The sequence below is a fragment of the Protomyctophum parallelum genome, assembly GCF_964188405.1.
Source record: "Protomyctophum parallelum genome assembly, chromosome: 12".
Lineage (NCBI taxonomy): Eukaryota > Metazoa > Chordata > Actinopteri > Myctophiformes > Myctophidae > Protomyctophum > Protomyctophum parallelum.
In genome coordinates, this window is record NC_139712.1 from 23,838,996 (window position 1) to 23,853,899 (window position 14,904).

The 14,904-nt window shown below is 40.7% G+C and overlaps 1 protein-coding gene across 1 annotated transcript; it reads right to left on the reverse strand.

The window, feature by feature from the left end:
• Positions 1 to 1,103: 1,103 nt before the first annotated feature.
• LOC310868267 (uncharacterized protein) lies at positions 1,104 to 3,583 on the reverse strand. Its single transcript, XM_083778620.1, has 4 exons — positions 3,377 to 3,583; positions 1,865 to 1,976; positions 1,663 to 1,737; positions 1,104 to 1,546 (listed from the first exon to the last, which is right to left on the reverse strand). The coding sequence occupies exons 1-4, from the start codon at positions 3,456 to 3,458 to the stop codon at positions 1,339 to 1,341; spliced, it is 477 nt and encodes a 158-aa protein (XP_083634746.1). The 5' UTR covers positions 3,459 to 3,583; the 3' UTR covers positions 1,104 to 1,338.
• Positions 3,584 to 14,904: the final 11,321 nt, after the last annotated feature.

Below are 14,904 nucleotides of genomic sequence, written 5' to 3' on the forward strand. Positions count from 1 at the left end.
TCATGACGTTATTTGGCTTGCTGGGAGGGCATGATTTGGGGCCCTAAAGATGAATGCAAAATCAATATCCTAATACTGTCCAATACATTTTGTATGTTTTTTGTCCCATATTGTATTTGTTTTTTCTTCCACCACATATTGCAGTTCTGGCTTAACCGTGCAGTCAGTTTTCTCGAAACTTGGCAATATGGTATAGAGCTATAATTTATGCCAAATGGTGAAGACACGGATCCCACAACCATTGGCCAAATTGAAACTCAATTGAAAATGCAAACTTTGAACAGGCATAGCTCATGAACCGGTTGACCATCAGCAATAAAACTTCGATACACATATGCGTCTCCTCATGCCTGACTTTTGACCTCTGACCTTTAGATAATAATTGCTTCTGTCTATGTATACGCTCCAGGCCAAACCGCGCAGTCGTATTTTAACGAAATGTGGCAATAATATGGTAGAGGGCTACTTAGACACGAAACCCACAACCATTGGCCAAAGGATGGTGCTATAGCACTCCATTGACAAATGCAAACTTTGAACAGGTATACCGTTTGACCGCCAGCAATAAAACTTTAATGACTTTAATAACTTTAAAGACTGTCTGTCTGTCTGGCTGGGTGACCTAAAGTGGCACTGTTGAGCAGCCTAAAAGGGCCATTCACACTGAGACTAACCGCAGCCAGCCAGCAAAAAAAAATCTAAGTTATTTTTTGCTGAGAAAGTGTAAAAATGCTTCCTTGTCAAAATGAATCTTGATTTGTCAGGAAGAAAATGAGAAGTGACACCTCTCTGGTCCTTTAGTTTGATATGAAATGAAACAAAGAAAATGCTAAACATTTGATCGGACACAGCATTTATTCATGTTTTCCACAGTTTCCCAACTTCCCCATTGCTTAAAAACACATCACAAGAAAGTTAAGGAATACATATAGTCCCAACATAGTTATCAACATTGCTTATATAGGTTTAAATAACATCACCAGCTATACACACAACAAATAATACAATACAAACAGCAATAATCATAACAAGAGTGCATCACTCCATAAATAAATTAATGCAATAAATAAATTATTACATTTCTTTACCACTGAGAATAAATAAGATAGTGTATAACTTTTTAATAACTTAAAACTTAACAAATCAAGTGAAACATAAATAAACAGTTTTGAGACATTCGTTCAAATGCTGGTTTCGACAGATATGCTGATTCATCCTCTTTCACTTCCTGGTTGACTCCCGTCTATGTGAGGTCATTATTGGGATGGAGGAGAGAGGAGACGCTGCGCAATTGGTCGGCTGGCCTGCTGAGCTGAGGTGCGACTGGTATACCGGTCCTCACTGGGATGAGGAGGTAGGAGACGAGGAGACGGTAGGGGAGGAGGTAGGAGACGAGGAGACGGTAGGGGAGGAGGTAGGAGACGAGGAGACGGTAGGGGAGGAGGAAGGAGGCGAGGTAGAGGAGGTGAGGAGGGAGAGGAGAGAGGGAGTGGATGAGGTGACGGTGGAGCGAAGGGAGGCAGACTGGGCGTTCCTGCGTGCCATCCTGTCATGAAAAAAATACAGAAACAAGAATAAGATTATTTGAATAAAACGAACGAATGAACGAATAATGAATGAATGAATGAATGGATGCTTTATGCCAGTGACTGATTTTCTTACTCAAACGATGCGATCTTGCGGCGCACCCAGGGAGCATTGAACTGACTGCAAAACAACCCTTTTTCTGTCTGAAAACTGTGAGAACAAAATAGTTTAGAATAGACGCATTAGATGATTGTGGGTACGTAGGTAGGTATAGGTACGTAGTTAGGTAGGTAGGTAGATACGTAGGTAGATACGTAGGTAGGTAGGTAGAACTTACATGATAGCAGTAACACATGGCAGGTTCCTCCTCTGCACCAGATACCCTAAGATAGGATCTGTGATCTCCTGTCTGCTTACTGTAGTACAACAGGACGACAGCTTCTCTGGGGCTGTAAGAAAACAACGGGACGGTTAAAATGTAGTTCATTATTTTTGCTCTGACCCATACCGTTGTGGGCTGCCCACAATGCAGTGGTTCCTTATATATTACTAACAAATGCCACCATCATTTTTATATATATTTTATATCCTACCAGCATGTTAATTGCATTCATTAAGTGGTGTCCTTCAGTCTATTTAGGGGCCAGTTATAGACCTGATGGGATAGAAAACCAGCTGTACCAGCAGGGGGCCCCCGAGGACCACCAGGGTTTGGGAACGACTGCTGTAATGCTATCATGAACAACTCTACTGTATAGCCTACAGACAAAAAAAGTTGTCGAAATCTTGATATGACAATTTCCACGAAGGGAAAGCCAGAATGTGTCATGATGTGTGGAGTCATTATTTCATTTTTATAGAAGTCTCCAAGACAGTCACGCCTCATCAGCATGCCATGTGAAAGTGTTCTCTTTAATCCAGAACACATTCTACGCAGCTTATTTAATAAAAAAAAAAATATATACAATTCTTGAGAGCGAGGAGGATTAGAGTATAGAGGTCTGGTTGGTGGACAGGGCCTTGCCATGACTATGTAGGAATGCCACACTCAAAACATCAGTTGGTTAAACTGACAGGTTAGGAGAATAGGAGGCAGACCCTGACCCTGACCCTGTCTAGACCATGGGCTGTGGACGGTGCCGGGCAGTCCAAATACAACAGTTTAAATATAATGAGTAGTTATAACCAGGGGTCATCGCCATGCTGGCTTGTGGTGGACATTTTTGTCAAAACATTCTTTTTTGGCATGGACACAATAATGTTCAATAGTATTACCAGGCAGAAACTCAAAGAGGTAGCACCTTAATGGTTCCATTTGTAGACTCTCAGAGTTAAGGGGGTACCTTGCAAATAAAATATTTGAGAACAACTAGTACTAGTTGGACTCCTAATACGCCAGAGTCGTAGTAAATAAGTGTCACTACATATTCTGAAGAATACCTGGAGGCTGACATTTAGTAATGATTCCGTATTCCGTTCGATGAAAATAAGATTATAATGGTGCGTACAAAATAAAATATTAAATTTGCCACGGACAAGACCAAGTCTTCGCCACGGACACATATTGTACATATTGATGACCCCTTGGTTTGAACCCATGAAGACCTGAGGTCAATTCTACAAATGCCTTCTAAACCAGTATAGTTCTTTCAACATCTTACAAAAACGTTAAAAAATATCAGACATACAACCCTGTGAGCTTATATATGTGCTTTTTTATTTAATCGCCAACGCTAAATTCAAAAAATTACACGGTGCTTTCCCGGTTTTAATGGGATAAAGTTGCAAAGTAATACTGGCTTTTAAATATCTCCCTCACATATACAATACAACTCCATAGGCTACTCACCAGCTGAGCCCACGTCCACCAGAGTCACCAGTACAGCGCAGCACATCACGGCCCATTTGAGCAGGATTCCACAGAACGCCATTTTTTACTTGATAACAGATCTTAGTGTGTGAAAAGAATGAGTGACTGAATGATAAATTAAATTGATATAAATAGTTGAATTACTACTACTTCTTCTCTCCTCTCTTTTTTCCTCCTTGAGTCCAGTTAGAGTGATCTGATCTGCCAGGCTGGAAGTGTCTGTGATATTTAAGGTCTGGAAAAGCAGAAGTTCAACCTCTGAGTTGAGTCCCCCCCCCCCCCCCCCCCCAACCCATCCATCCATTCATTAAATGGATAAATGACTGAAGGAATGATCATTGAGGGAGTTTTTTGCATGTGACTGTCTGGTATTGGCCAACAGGAAACACTTTTATTTCCGCATTTTATCTTTAGATTCTAACGTCCGCTCACGGTCCTTTCCGTTGTGACACTGGACCTTGGGGTGTTCCGGGGATTCTCCACCACAAGCAATGAAATCAGACGGAAGTGATGAAAGAAAGTGACCACTTCATTCGTTGTGGGTCTGACAAAGCTGAAAAAGTGACACCAATTCTTAGAAATAAAGTGTTTTTCACATAACAGGAACAAAATACTGCTGCAACTTTCTAAATAACTTGTTATAGTTTGAGCTGTTGTGTGTGTGTCTGTGTGTGTGTACAGTTTATATACATATGTATATTGTATGTAATAGTATTTATCCACCTGTATAGTTTAAATTATATTCATTAATTAATATGCAATGGTGCTGTATAGCTATTATTTAGCTATGATTCACAGTATATGTCATCGGTCGGGAAGTAAGTTTGACCTCAGGCCAATTATTTTCTAAGCCATTAGACTGCGGGCCATCAATGGCTAATTTAGGAACTATAACATGCAACAAAACACCTTACACTGATATTATACTATATTTCTACGTTAAAAAAATGTGTGTGTCTGATAGAAATATCTGTGTTATCAAATGTTATAGGCAGATATAAATGGTTCTGTAATATTGTCCAGGCACCATCCTCGAATGTGGCACTTTGTATATATTAGTTAATCAAAAAGTACAAAAAAGGAAAGAAAATGTTATCCTTTTCGAGGGGTGCATACTTAGTTTAGACTAGTCATTGGTTAGACATGGGTTAAGGTTAGGTTTAGGTGTGCTGCCCCGTGGGAGGTTAGGTTTAGGTTGAGGGTTTGAGATAGGTTGTATTTGTAGGACTAATGACTGGTCTAACCAATGACTAGTCCAAACCAAAACCTGTCTAAACTAACTACTTCACCCGTTTCACATGCCTTAAACACTACCAACTAGAAAAAGTGCCCTTCCGGGCACAGGTCTCCACCAGGTTATCCACAGATCCGTGCAGTTAGAGGTAAAAACACTTTTCGGCCAGTTATAGCGCCACCTTGAGGCTGAGTTGAAATTGTTCATGTGGCATTTCGTCCTCGGCCTAGTGGGAATGTGGGTGCACAATTTCACGGAAATCACGCGATGTGTTCATGATTTGCAGCATTTTGTTTGAAACTGAGCACTCCTGTGAACTTTGGAAGCCAATCTTAACCAATCAGGATGGAGTCTGATAAATCTGAAAGACCCGTTTCGTTGAATGGCTCTAGAGAGACTGTGTACCAATTTGCGTGATGTTTGGACAAAATCTGTAGGTGTACTGTGCAAAAACTTGTTTTGCACAAAGCGGCCTCCTGGTGGCGCTATAACAGGCCGTTCTGGAAAGTTTGGGGCAGAGGTTCATGGTTGGCATCCAGGGAGTGTGTGTGCAAAATATGGCATCGACCGGGTTAACGGTGGCCGAGATTAGCTGTTCACGGACACACGGACACACGGACACACGGACGGACACACGGACGGACGGAGTGCAAAACATACTCTCCCCACATGCCTTCGGCCTGGTGGAGACAATAAATACCTCTTTCATGGTCCAGTTGTATTGGTAGTGTTTAAGGCATGTGAAACACACCTTTGGATTGTCGTTTAAACTTGAGAGAAATATTGAATCCAAAGGACTTAACTTTAGACTCTAGTCTAAGAGACTCTAGACTTTAGTTGACAGTGAAAACAGAACATTGAGAGAATAATGGAAATAGAACCAGGTGTTCGTCCAATCAATGCAAAGCCAAAGCTATTACTGTCCATTAGGCATGTATCGATTCACTCAAATCACATGAATCACGATACGATTCGAATCACGGCATTAGGTTCACAATACGATGTTTCACCATTCTTTTTAACAGACAAATGACAGAAAAATCTATTATTATTTCTCTCACACAAATCCAGTAGTATATATTCTTTCTTTTACAATACTATAGCAATACTGTAGCAAATGACAAGGAATTTTTATCATTTCTCTTCCACAAATCTCATTTCTCTTCCACAAATCTCAAATGTATTTTTGAACTAAATTTGAGTCACTTTTGTTAATAGTTTTGAGTAATTGCCATTTGGAACACATTGCTCCAGATGCTAATAATGGGCAATCATCACAGACATCTCGCAATCTTGCGAGCTTTAGGTTTTAGGGACCGGTCTCGTCTGACTGTATGAACTGAGGATCTAACTCCTATCTGATTCAGCAACATTACATTCATCAGTTCTTCAAAAGAAACAGACAATCACTCTGGTCTCATAATCGACCAGACCAGTCACAGGGACTGCATGTTCATGTCTCCTAGAAGACCCTCCCTGAGTAATATTAACCAGTCAAAAATGCGTGGTCCTCCCTAACCTTGTATACAGTCAGCGTTTATCACTTGGGTTGTTGCAACATGTACCGAGTCCCCTTGAATCTCTTCTGTCTGAAAACAGCACACCTGCTGCCATGATGCCATCATCAACATGAAGCAAGAACTAACATGTCTTCTAATCCAATCCAATCCACTTTATTTAAATAGCACGTTTCAAAACTCAATAAAATCAAATACACTATAGCTACCTGTAGCGGACCCAGCTGGCCATGAAAGGTTGAAGACTGAACTGATGATTTTGAAGTTTCTTTATTAAATCAACGTAGAACTGACAAGAGAAAAGGCATACAAATGCATCATAAATCAGATACAATGAACATCCATTATCCAACATCTCATTATCAGTGTAACAAACAAGTTCCAATAAACCATATAATTACATATATATCCCATACAATATACTATAGCTTAAAACTACCATATCAAAATGCCATATGAAAACCACCACAATAAACCTCAGACAATAAACCACAAGAATAAGACCCAGTCAGACCAAATAAACATTAAAAAGAGATTCACTTTGTCCCCTTTCCAGCTGGGTGCTAAAGTGGCATGTGCTTCACGTCCATTTGTTCAGCTTTTGACCGTCAGTCCTTTCCATTGGCCTTCCTTTCCATAAGCCTTGACCAAACTTTGTGTACTGGTCCCATAGTGATGCAGTTTTCGCTCCTCTACCACTGAGGCCCTTTTATTGTCTACTCCTGCTATCTGCAGCACCATGCTGGGCGTCGGCAGCACAACAGGTGAACTTCATCAACCTACTCAGTGCCCATTGATGTGCTCCTGAAGTTTGAACAGGAAACTAGTCAAATAAAGGTCTGTAAGACCCAACATGGCAGGAACCCCTTAACAATAAAAGTTTGACCATCCCAGGGTCCGTTACACTACCACACAGAACAAACTACAGCAAGAATACAAAGTACAGAACAAACTACAGCAAGAATACAAAGTACAAACAGTGAAAACAACTGAGACACATGACAGAAAAGTACAAGACGCAACAGCATCACAGTGAGACAAAACATTTACAAGGACCGAAGAAGCTCAAGCGGGGTTAAAAGCCAAGGTATAAAGGTGGGTCTTTAGGCGAGATTTAAAAGTCTCGACGGAAGGGGCCAATTTGACATGGGAGGGAGGGGAGTGCGTTCCATAATGTTGGGGCTACAACAGAAAAGGCTCGGTCGCCTCTGGACTTTAAGCAGGTCTTCTTTGTGAGCCTGAGATTTAGCTGGTCCTCAGACCGCAGTGACCCTGGAGGAGTATAGAGTCAGACCTCAATAAGTTCAGACAAATATAGAGGAGCCAGACGATTAATTGATTTAAAAACAAACAATAGATATATATATAGAATAGAATAGAATATTTGAAAATCAACTCTAAAGCGGACAGGGAGCCAGTCTTCCCTCCTGGTCTCTCACTATGCACGACGGTACCACTTTATATTAACTATACACTAACTAACATCCCACTAACTATTACTGTTACACATTTTCTACTGTACATCATATACTTTGCGTATGTTTTCAGCGGTTTTCAACTTTGAGTGTTTTCAGCGAGCCCACAGAGTTTCTACAGGAACTGCCTTTTCTATTATTGTTATTGTCGCCATTATAGTTGTTACTATTGTTATTGCTGTTACTTATGTTTCTCCTGCCCACCCTAGGGTGCTTCAGGGCAGGTGGGACAACTTCCAATCTCTGCTCTATTATGTAAAGTGTCCTGAGACAACTTGTGATTCAGCATCTATAATGAAACTGAAATCAAATGAATCGATGACAAGGACACATGTGCAATCAACTTTAAGCCAGCAGTATATATTGGAACTGCTGATTCACGGCAGCTAATGATGCCGAGTCACCAGTAGGACGATAACTCACAGGCGAGGCGTCTGATTATTACTATATGGAAACTTCCAATAATCGTTTCCTCTTATGCATCCCCTTTGTCAGACCTGACCCCTACATACACACACACACACACACGTCATGCACACACGTCACGCACATGCACGCACAGTCGCACGCACGCATATGAGATATTTATTTACATCCACATAAACAGAAGTACAAGTATGCCTTGTACAAAGAACATAAACACTTGCCAGTGCTGTCATACAATTATGAAAACAGCCAGTTACAAAGTGCCTAGACGGCAGAACATTGTTACATTGCAATATAGTTGACATACTTGTCAGACGCAGAATAAATCATGGCTAAAGGAAACAATGCCTCCTCCAAATTGAGAGGCTTTTAGCTGATACTGAGCAGTACATATACAGTAGCTAACTGCTTGGCCTTCTTTTCTTGTAACGGTAAGCCCCTCACAACAGATGTGTGCATGTTCCCAACTTCCCTAAGGCCTAGGCTACCAAAGATAAAAACTAATATAAATATAGGACCATTCAAAATTGGTAACACAAAGACATGCATCCTCACATTTACTGTGAAATATAATGTTGCATGTTGTGTGTACAGAGTACAGACACACGCATACTCCTCAAAACTAACACAGTAAGTACAGTTGATGTTTTCTTGGGTGATTTTCTGGTTAAGTATACGTATACTGGCCAGTAGGATATAACACACACAAATAGGAATTAATTGGCATAAGGACTACATTGGAAAACACACACACACACACACACACACACACACACACACACACACACACACACACACACACACACACACACACACACACACACACACACACACACACACACACACACACACACACAGTGAACTAAGAACTGCTGAACCAAATATATTTTCTACTGAAGCTAGTTTGCATATTATATAGCCATTGACCTCGCCCTGCTGGTCAACATGAAGGATGGACCAGAGCCAATCTTCTATGTAAAGTAATGAATAGCATTAATAAGGCAATGTAATGTAATCTTACTTGGTCATGAGTACCTTGGATTTGCATTCACAAAACATCAGACAGGCTGATATGTTAGTGATTTAATAATAATAATAATAACAATAATAATAATAATTCATAATAACAATAACAATAACACAAATACATTATTATTATTAGTGTGGTTGCCCAAAGGGCCACAGCAGAGGCAAAAGTAATTCTTGTAGCCTACCTTTTGTGTTTGCTTTCTTGTCTGGTGCTCAAATGATGATCTGCACACAGTGTCCAAATCATGCCTTCAATCCAGGTGTTCTCAGACTCTTTGGTACTGCCTGCACAAAGTCTGGACAATGTGAGGTTAGGGTCTGGATGAATGCTGCAGCATTTCAGACAGATGGTCTATGGAGCTCAGTCCAAACTTTAAATAAGCAACTGTACGCTTTAGAAACCAGCCAAAAAGCCTGCAACCTACGACCTACTACTATCAATATTTTGGTAGCCATGAGCTGTACTCAGTGGCCAACAGGCTGCTAGTCCTGGTAAACAGGAAGTAGGCCTAGGCCTAAAAACAGGAAGTAAGTGTACAAGCAGTAGGCCCTATATTGTGTATTCAAATGTTGTCAGACCACAGAAAAGTATGTTACAACCAACCCAGCCTAATTAGAATGATAAAAGGTGGTTAGGTATTTAAAAATCACACCCGTGTGAAGTGAGGGGCGCTGATATATTAAAGTCTAACTCATGTTGATTAGGTGATGTAATGGTGATGTAAAACAAACGATGCCAATACAAACTAAATTCTCTTTATTGTTAATGGCATGTAATGTTTGCGTTAGGGACAAGATGACGTCAATTTTACCTTCATTGTCAATGGTGTTTTTAAAACAAACATTTAACTAAAAACAAATTTAAAACTAGGAGGGGCTTGCGCCCCTCAAAAACTCCACTTAAAGGACAACTTAATTTTTTTCAACCAAGGTTCATGTTTTAGGTTGTTATTAGAGAAAGTAAAAGATGAGTGTTAATCTTTTTTTACTGAATGTGTCAAACTGACATATTGAGCCTATGACACACAGTGTGGCTCCCCCCCCCCAGTAGGCTACCTTCATATTCAATAAATCCTGTGATCTTTTGTGGCCAGATATAATTTCTCTAAAATAATAAATCGCTATAAAATGTTGTAAAAAAATAAATAACACTCATCTTTTACTTTCTCTAATAACAACCTAAAACATGAACCTTGGTTGAAAAAATAAAAAATAAAGTTGTCCTTTAAAAGGAACTACTTATTCTAGTCAGAAGATGGCGATGCACTCTAGGATATAGCATCAGAAGACTGGTGTAGGCCTAATACCTTGGGTGCATAATCCCTAAACCACAGCATACATTTTTTTCATCAAAATTTCTCGCACAATCGGTCTCGCACAAATTTCTCGCACAATCGGTATCGCACAAATTTCTCGCACAATCGGTCTCGAACTAATTTCTCGCACAATCGGTCTCGCACAAATTTCTCGCACAATCGGACTCGCACAAATTTCTCGCACACAAATTTCTCGCACAATCGGTCTCGCACAATAGGTCTCGCACAATCGCGAGTTTTCGTTGCGCTATCGAGAAAGCGCGAGTTTTCGTCGCGCTATCGAGAAGGCGCGAGTTTTCGTCATGCTATCGAGAGGGCGCGAGTTTTCGTCGCGCTATCGAGAAGGCGCGAGTTTTCGTCGCGCTATCGAGAAGGCGCGAGTTTTCGTCATGCTATCGAGAGGGCGCGAGTTTTCGTCGCGCTATCGAGAAGGCGCGAGTTTTCGTCGCGCTATCGAGAAGGCGCGAGTTTTCGTCACGCTATCGAGAAGGCGCGAGTTTTCGTCGCTCTATCGAGAAGGCACGAGTTTTCCTCGCGCTATCGAGAAGGTGTGAGTTTTCGTCGCGCTATCGAGAAGGCACTGTCTCATTTCTTATTATTTCTCATTTCTTTTTTTTTTCCTATTTTTTTTCTTATTTGTTTTCCTATTTGTTTTCTTATTTGTTTTCCTATATTTTTTCTTTTTTTTCCTATATTTTTTCCTATTATTTCTAATTTCTTATTATTTCTCATTTCTTATTATTTCTCATTTCTCAATTCTTATTATTTCTCATTTCTTATTTCTCATTTCTCATTTCTTATTATTTCTCATTTCTCATTATTTCTCATTTCTTATTATTTCTCATTTCTTATTAATTCTCATTTCACATTTCTTATTATTTCTCATGATTTCTCATTTCTTATTATTTCTTATTTCTCATTTCTTATTATTTCTCATTTCTCATTTCTCATTTTTTTTCCTATATTTTTTCTTTTTTTTCCTATTATTTCAAATTTCTTATTATTTCTCATTTGTCAGTTCTTATTATTTCTCATTTCTTATTATTTCTCATTTCTCATTTCTTATTATTTCTCATTTCTCATTTCTTATTATTTCTCGAGTTTTCGTCGCGCTATCGAGAAGGCGCGAGTTTTCGTCGCGCTATCGAGAAGGCGCGAGTTTTCGTCGCGCTATCGAGAAGGCGCGAGGTTTCGTCGCGCTATCGAGAAGGCGCGAGTTTTCGTTGCGCTATCGAGAGGGCGCGAGTTTTTTCGTCGCGCTATCGAGAAGGCGCGAGTTTTCGTCGCGCTATCGAGGTGCGAGCTTTCGTCGCGCTATCGAGAAGGTGCGAGTTTCCGTCACGCTATCGAGAAGGCGCGACAAATGTCTATAGCACAAATGTCTATAGCACAAATGGCTATAGAACAAATGGCTATAGCACAAATGGCTATAGAACAAATGGCTATAGCACAAATGGCTATAGAACAAATGGCTATAGCACAAATGGCTATAGAACAAATGGCTATAGAACAAATGGCTATAGCACAAATGGCTATAGAACAAATGGCTAGAGAACAAATGGCTAGAGAACAAATGGCTATAGCACAAATGGCTATAGAACAAATGGCTATAGCACAAATGGCTATAGAACAAATGGCAATGACTATAGAACAAATGGCTATAGCACATGATTAGTAGACTAAAACTAGACTAAATAAAAAAAGGATGAGTTCGACTAAATATGATAAAAACTAACAACGGTGTTTGAAACTGGACTAAGACTAAATTAAAAAATAGCCGACAAAAACAACACTGTGTGCACGCATGTACTGCGGCGTCAGGTTAGACGGTATGGTCTCTGCTGTCTTCAGCCAAAACCTGCTTCCTCCCAGTAGCCATCTGTCACCGTGACACCAAGGACAAAACCCACTTTCCCCCGTCAATAGAGCGTCTTTCATGACCACGCCAGGCCCAGGAAATAATTCCCAATGCATTTTCCCCATAGATGTTTCAAAAGGTATTTATTTAAAGACCTTTTAACGAGATCGGATTAAAAAAATGTTTTCTACATCCTGATAATTTTCTGAAGAAGCTATGTTTCTATGTCAGTCGTTCTTCGATTTTTCAAAAATAGCAGACCTACAAGCTCGTAACCCAGAATGGGTTAAGCGTCGTACAAAGCCAACTCGAGTCGTGACAAATCATGACAACAAACACAATATTTTGGACCAAACAAATAATTACAAAGAAGAAAAACAAGAAAGAGTGTTGTAACTTGCCGTTTTCTTCTTCTAATTATTTGTTCGGCCCGAAAAATTGTGTTTGTTGTCATGATTTCCCACAACTCAAGTTGGCTTTGTACGACGCTTAGGTCTTTAAATAAATACTTTTTGAAATGTCTATGAGGAAAATAAACGGGGAATCATTTCAAGGGGCCCTGGTACGGGGCGGGACTGCGACGCTCTATAAAAGTGTGGAGAACAGAGAGAATGAAAGAGTGGAACCACCGGCACATTGTTCACTATACACATTTTATACAAAACACAACACAACACACGTCACACAATAAGGGTACAATTCTATTCTAAAAGGCAAAACATTCCCAGCCCATTTCACAATCAGTGCCGGAAGTGCTTCAAAATAGGAGCTCTGGGGTGCCGGAGTTGTCTGAGCGCTTTTACTCTGAAAGCCATGACCCGGAAACAATCTAGTAAAAAAAGTTGACTTTACATTGCTAGCTTACATTGCGATCATTTTAATTTATACGATATATGATCCAAAAAGCGTTCATATTTTGCGGGAGAGAGGGATAACGGCCAAGCTTCACCAGGCTTTTCTCGCGCGTTTACTCTAAACGTGCGGACCGTGCGTAAGCCAAATGCCCTGGCTACATCGATCTGTCAGACGCGCGGCAGGTTTGTGCGGGACCTTCCGGGAGGATATATAGATACGCGCGCATAGGGGCATACGCACGTATTTTTTTTTAGAACTGATCCTATTTTAGAGCACGCGTAGGATGGCCCACGGTATCCGTGCATCTGGTGTAGCTGGTATCATTGACATATATTGGTCCTATCCAAACGCACTGTACGCGTGCAGTAAATGCGCGCAGTAAACGCATACGCACACGCGCAAAATTGCCTGGTGTAGCTTGGCCGTCAGGAGCAGAAATGAAGCGCCAGCATATCGATCCATTCATAACCACGGGAGAGCGCCCTGGATTAGGAGATACGAGTCATTCTTTCCACCGCGCTAACATGTAAGTCAACGGCAAGCTAATAATTGCCCAGAGCGTTAGCATACGGCAGCCGAAAGGTGAACGGGCAAAAAAAAAAAAAAATAGGAAAAATTCTGAATATTCTTATCTCGCCCCTAATCATTGAGGATGCGCTAGGACGTCCTCACACATTCTTTGTACATCTCGGTTTCGAATCCTTAAGACGTTTAGGGACGTTTTATGTAAGACTTGTGTTAATGGCACAACAATGCATCCAACCCACAAGTGTCATTCATTGGCCAGCGGGTGGCTTCATGGCTACTTGCAGATGGAGTATAGGTTGCGGTTCATTGTTTTGATTCTGACCGCAGGTGATCACAACGCAGCACAGTCACTGGTCACATGATCGACACTGGTCACAACGCAGCACAGTCATATTTTGACAGGAGGAATTGCCTGTCATAATTAGACCCACCTGTATTAGGATGTTGATATTCATTCATCATGCTCAGCTCATGCTAGAGCACCCCCTGCCCTTTTGGAAATGTGCCCTTTTGGAGAAATAAAAGAAAACATATTTCTTTTTTGGTACAGTGTACACTGTACAGTATGTGGACCATGGTGACAGTGATCAATTATTGATTAAAAAAAGCTTCTAATATATTATTTAGGCCCCAAAATCTATAAATCTCACACTATTAAGGCAACTGGCTGGTTCCACGCGCTGCACAAGGTGCCCTTTTTCACTTGAGCACCTGCCCCTCTAAATGTCTGTGCACACCATTGCTTCTTCAGGGTATGAATACCCTAGATGAAGATGCCTTCTTCAGGGTACCCTAGCAGCTAGGGTATTCATAGTTACCCTGAAGAAGGCTTCTTCAGCTAGGGCCTAGCTGAAGGGCCTCTCCTTTCTATTTAATAAAAAAATCATGCATGCAAGTCCATACCTGCCGACGTCCGCAGGAAAACTTTATGCAGACTTTTGGGTTATGCGCTTGGTATATGCAATATGAATACATTTTAGAGTGTGATTTAAACCTGTTGGTGTGTGTGTGTGTGTGTGTGTGTGTGTGTGTCAACCCGGTCATTTGCGACTCGGGGTGGAATCGTTGCCACCCACAGCCGTGATAAGTTGATGTTTAACTTGTTTCAGTTAAATTATGTGTGCTAATCATACAACCTGGATTCGAACATTGCACGTGTTAATTGTGCTAATGCTATGAAGATGATATCCAAACTAAGAGCCCTCCCCCTAAACACGCAGTGTGTGTGTGGACATGGGCCCTAAATTAAAGTCCCTGCCGTTCTTTGTG

Bases quoted from the DNA above. Each gene is read 5' to 3' on its own strand.
- LOC310868267 (XM_083778620.1), bottom strand. From the start codon at position 3,458: ATGGCGTTCTGTGGAATCCTGCTCAAATGGGCCGTGATGTGCTGCGCT. The intron at 1,977-3,376 runs GTGAGTAGCCTA...GTTTTCTTACAG, and splicing joins GGTGGACGTGGGCTCAGCTG to CCCCAGAGAAGCTGTCGTCC. The intron at 1,547-1,662 runs GTAAGAAAATCA...TTTTCATGACAG, and splicing joins CGCAAGATCGCATCGTTTGA to GATGGCACGCAGGAACGCCC.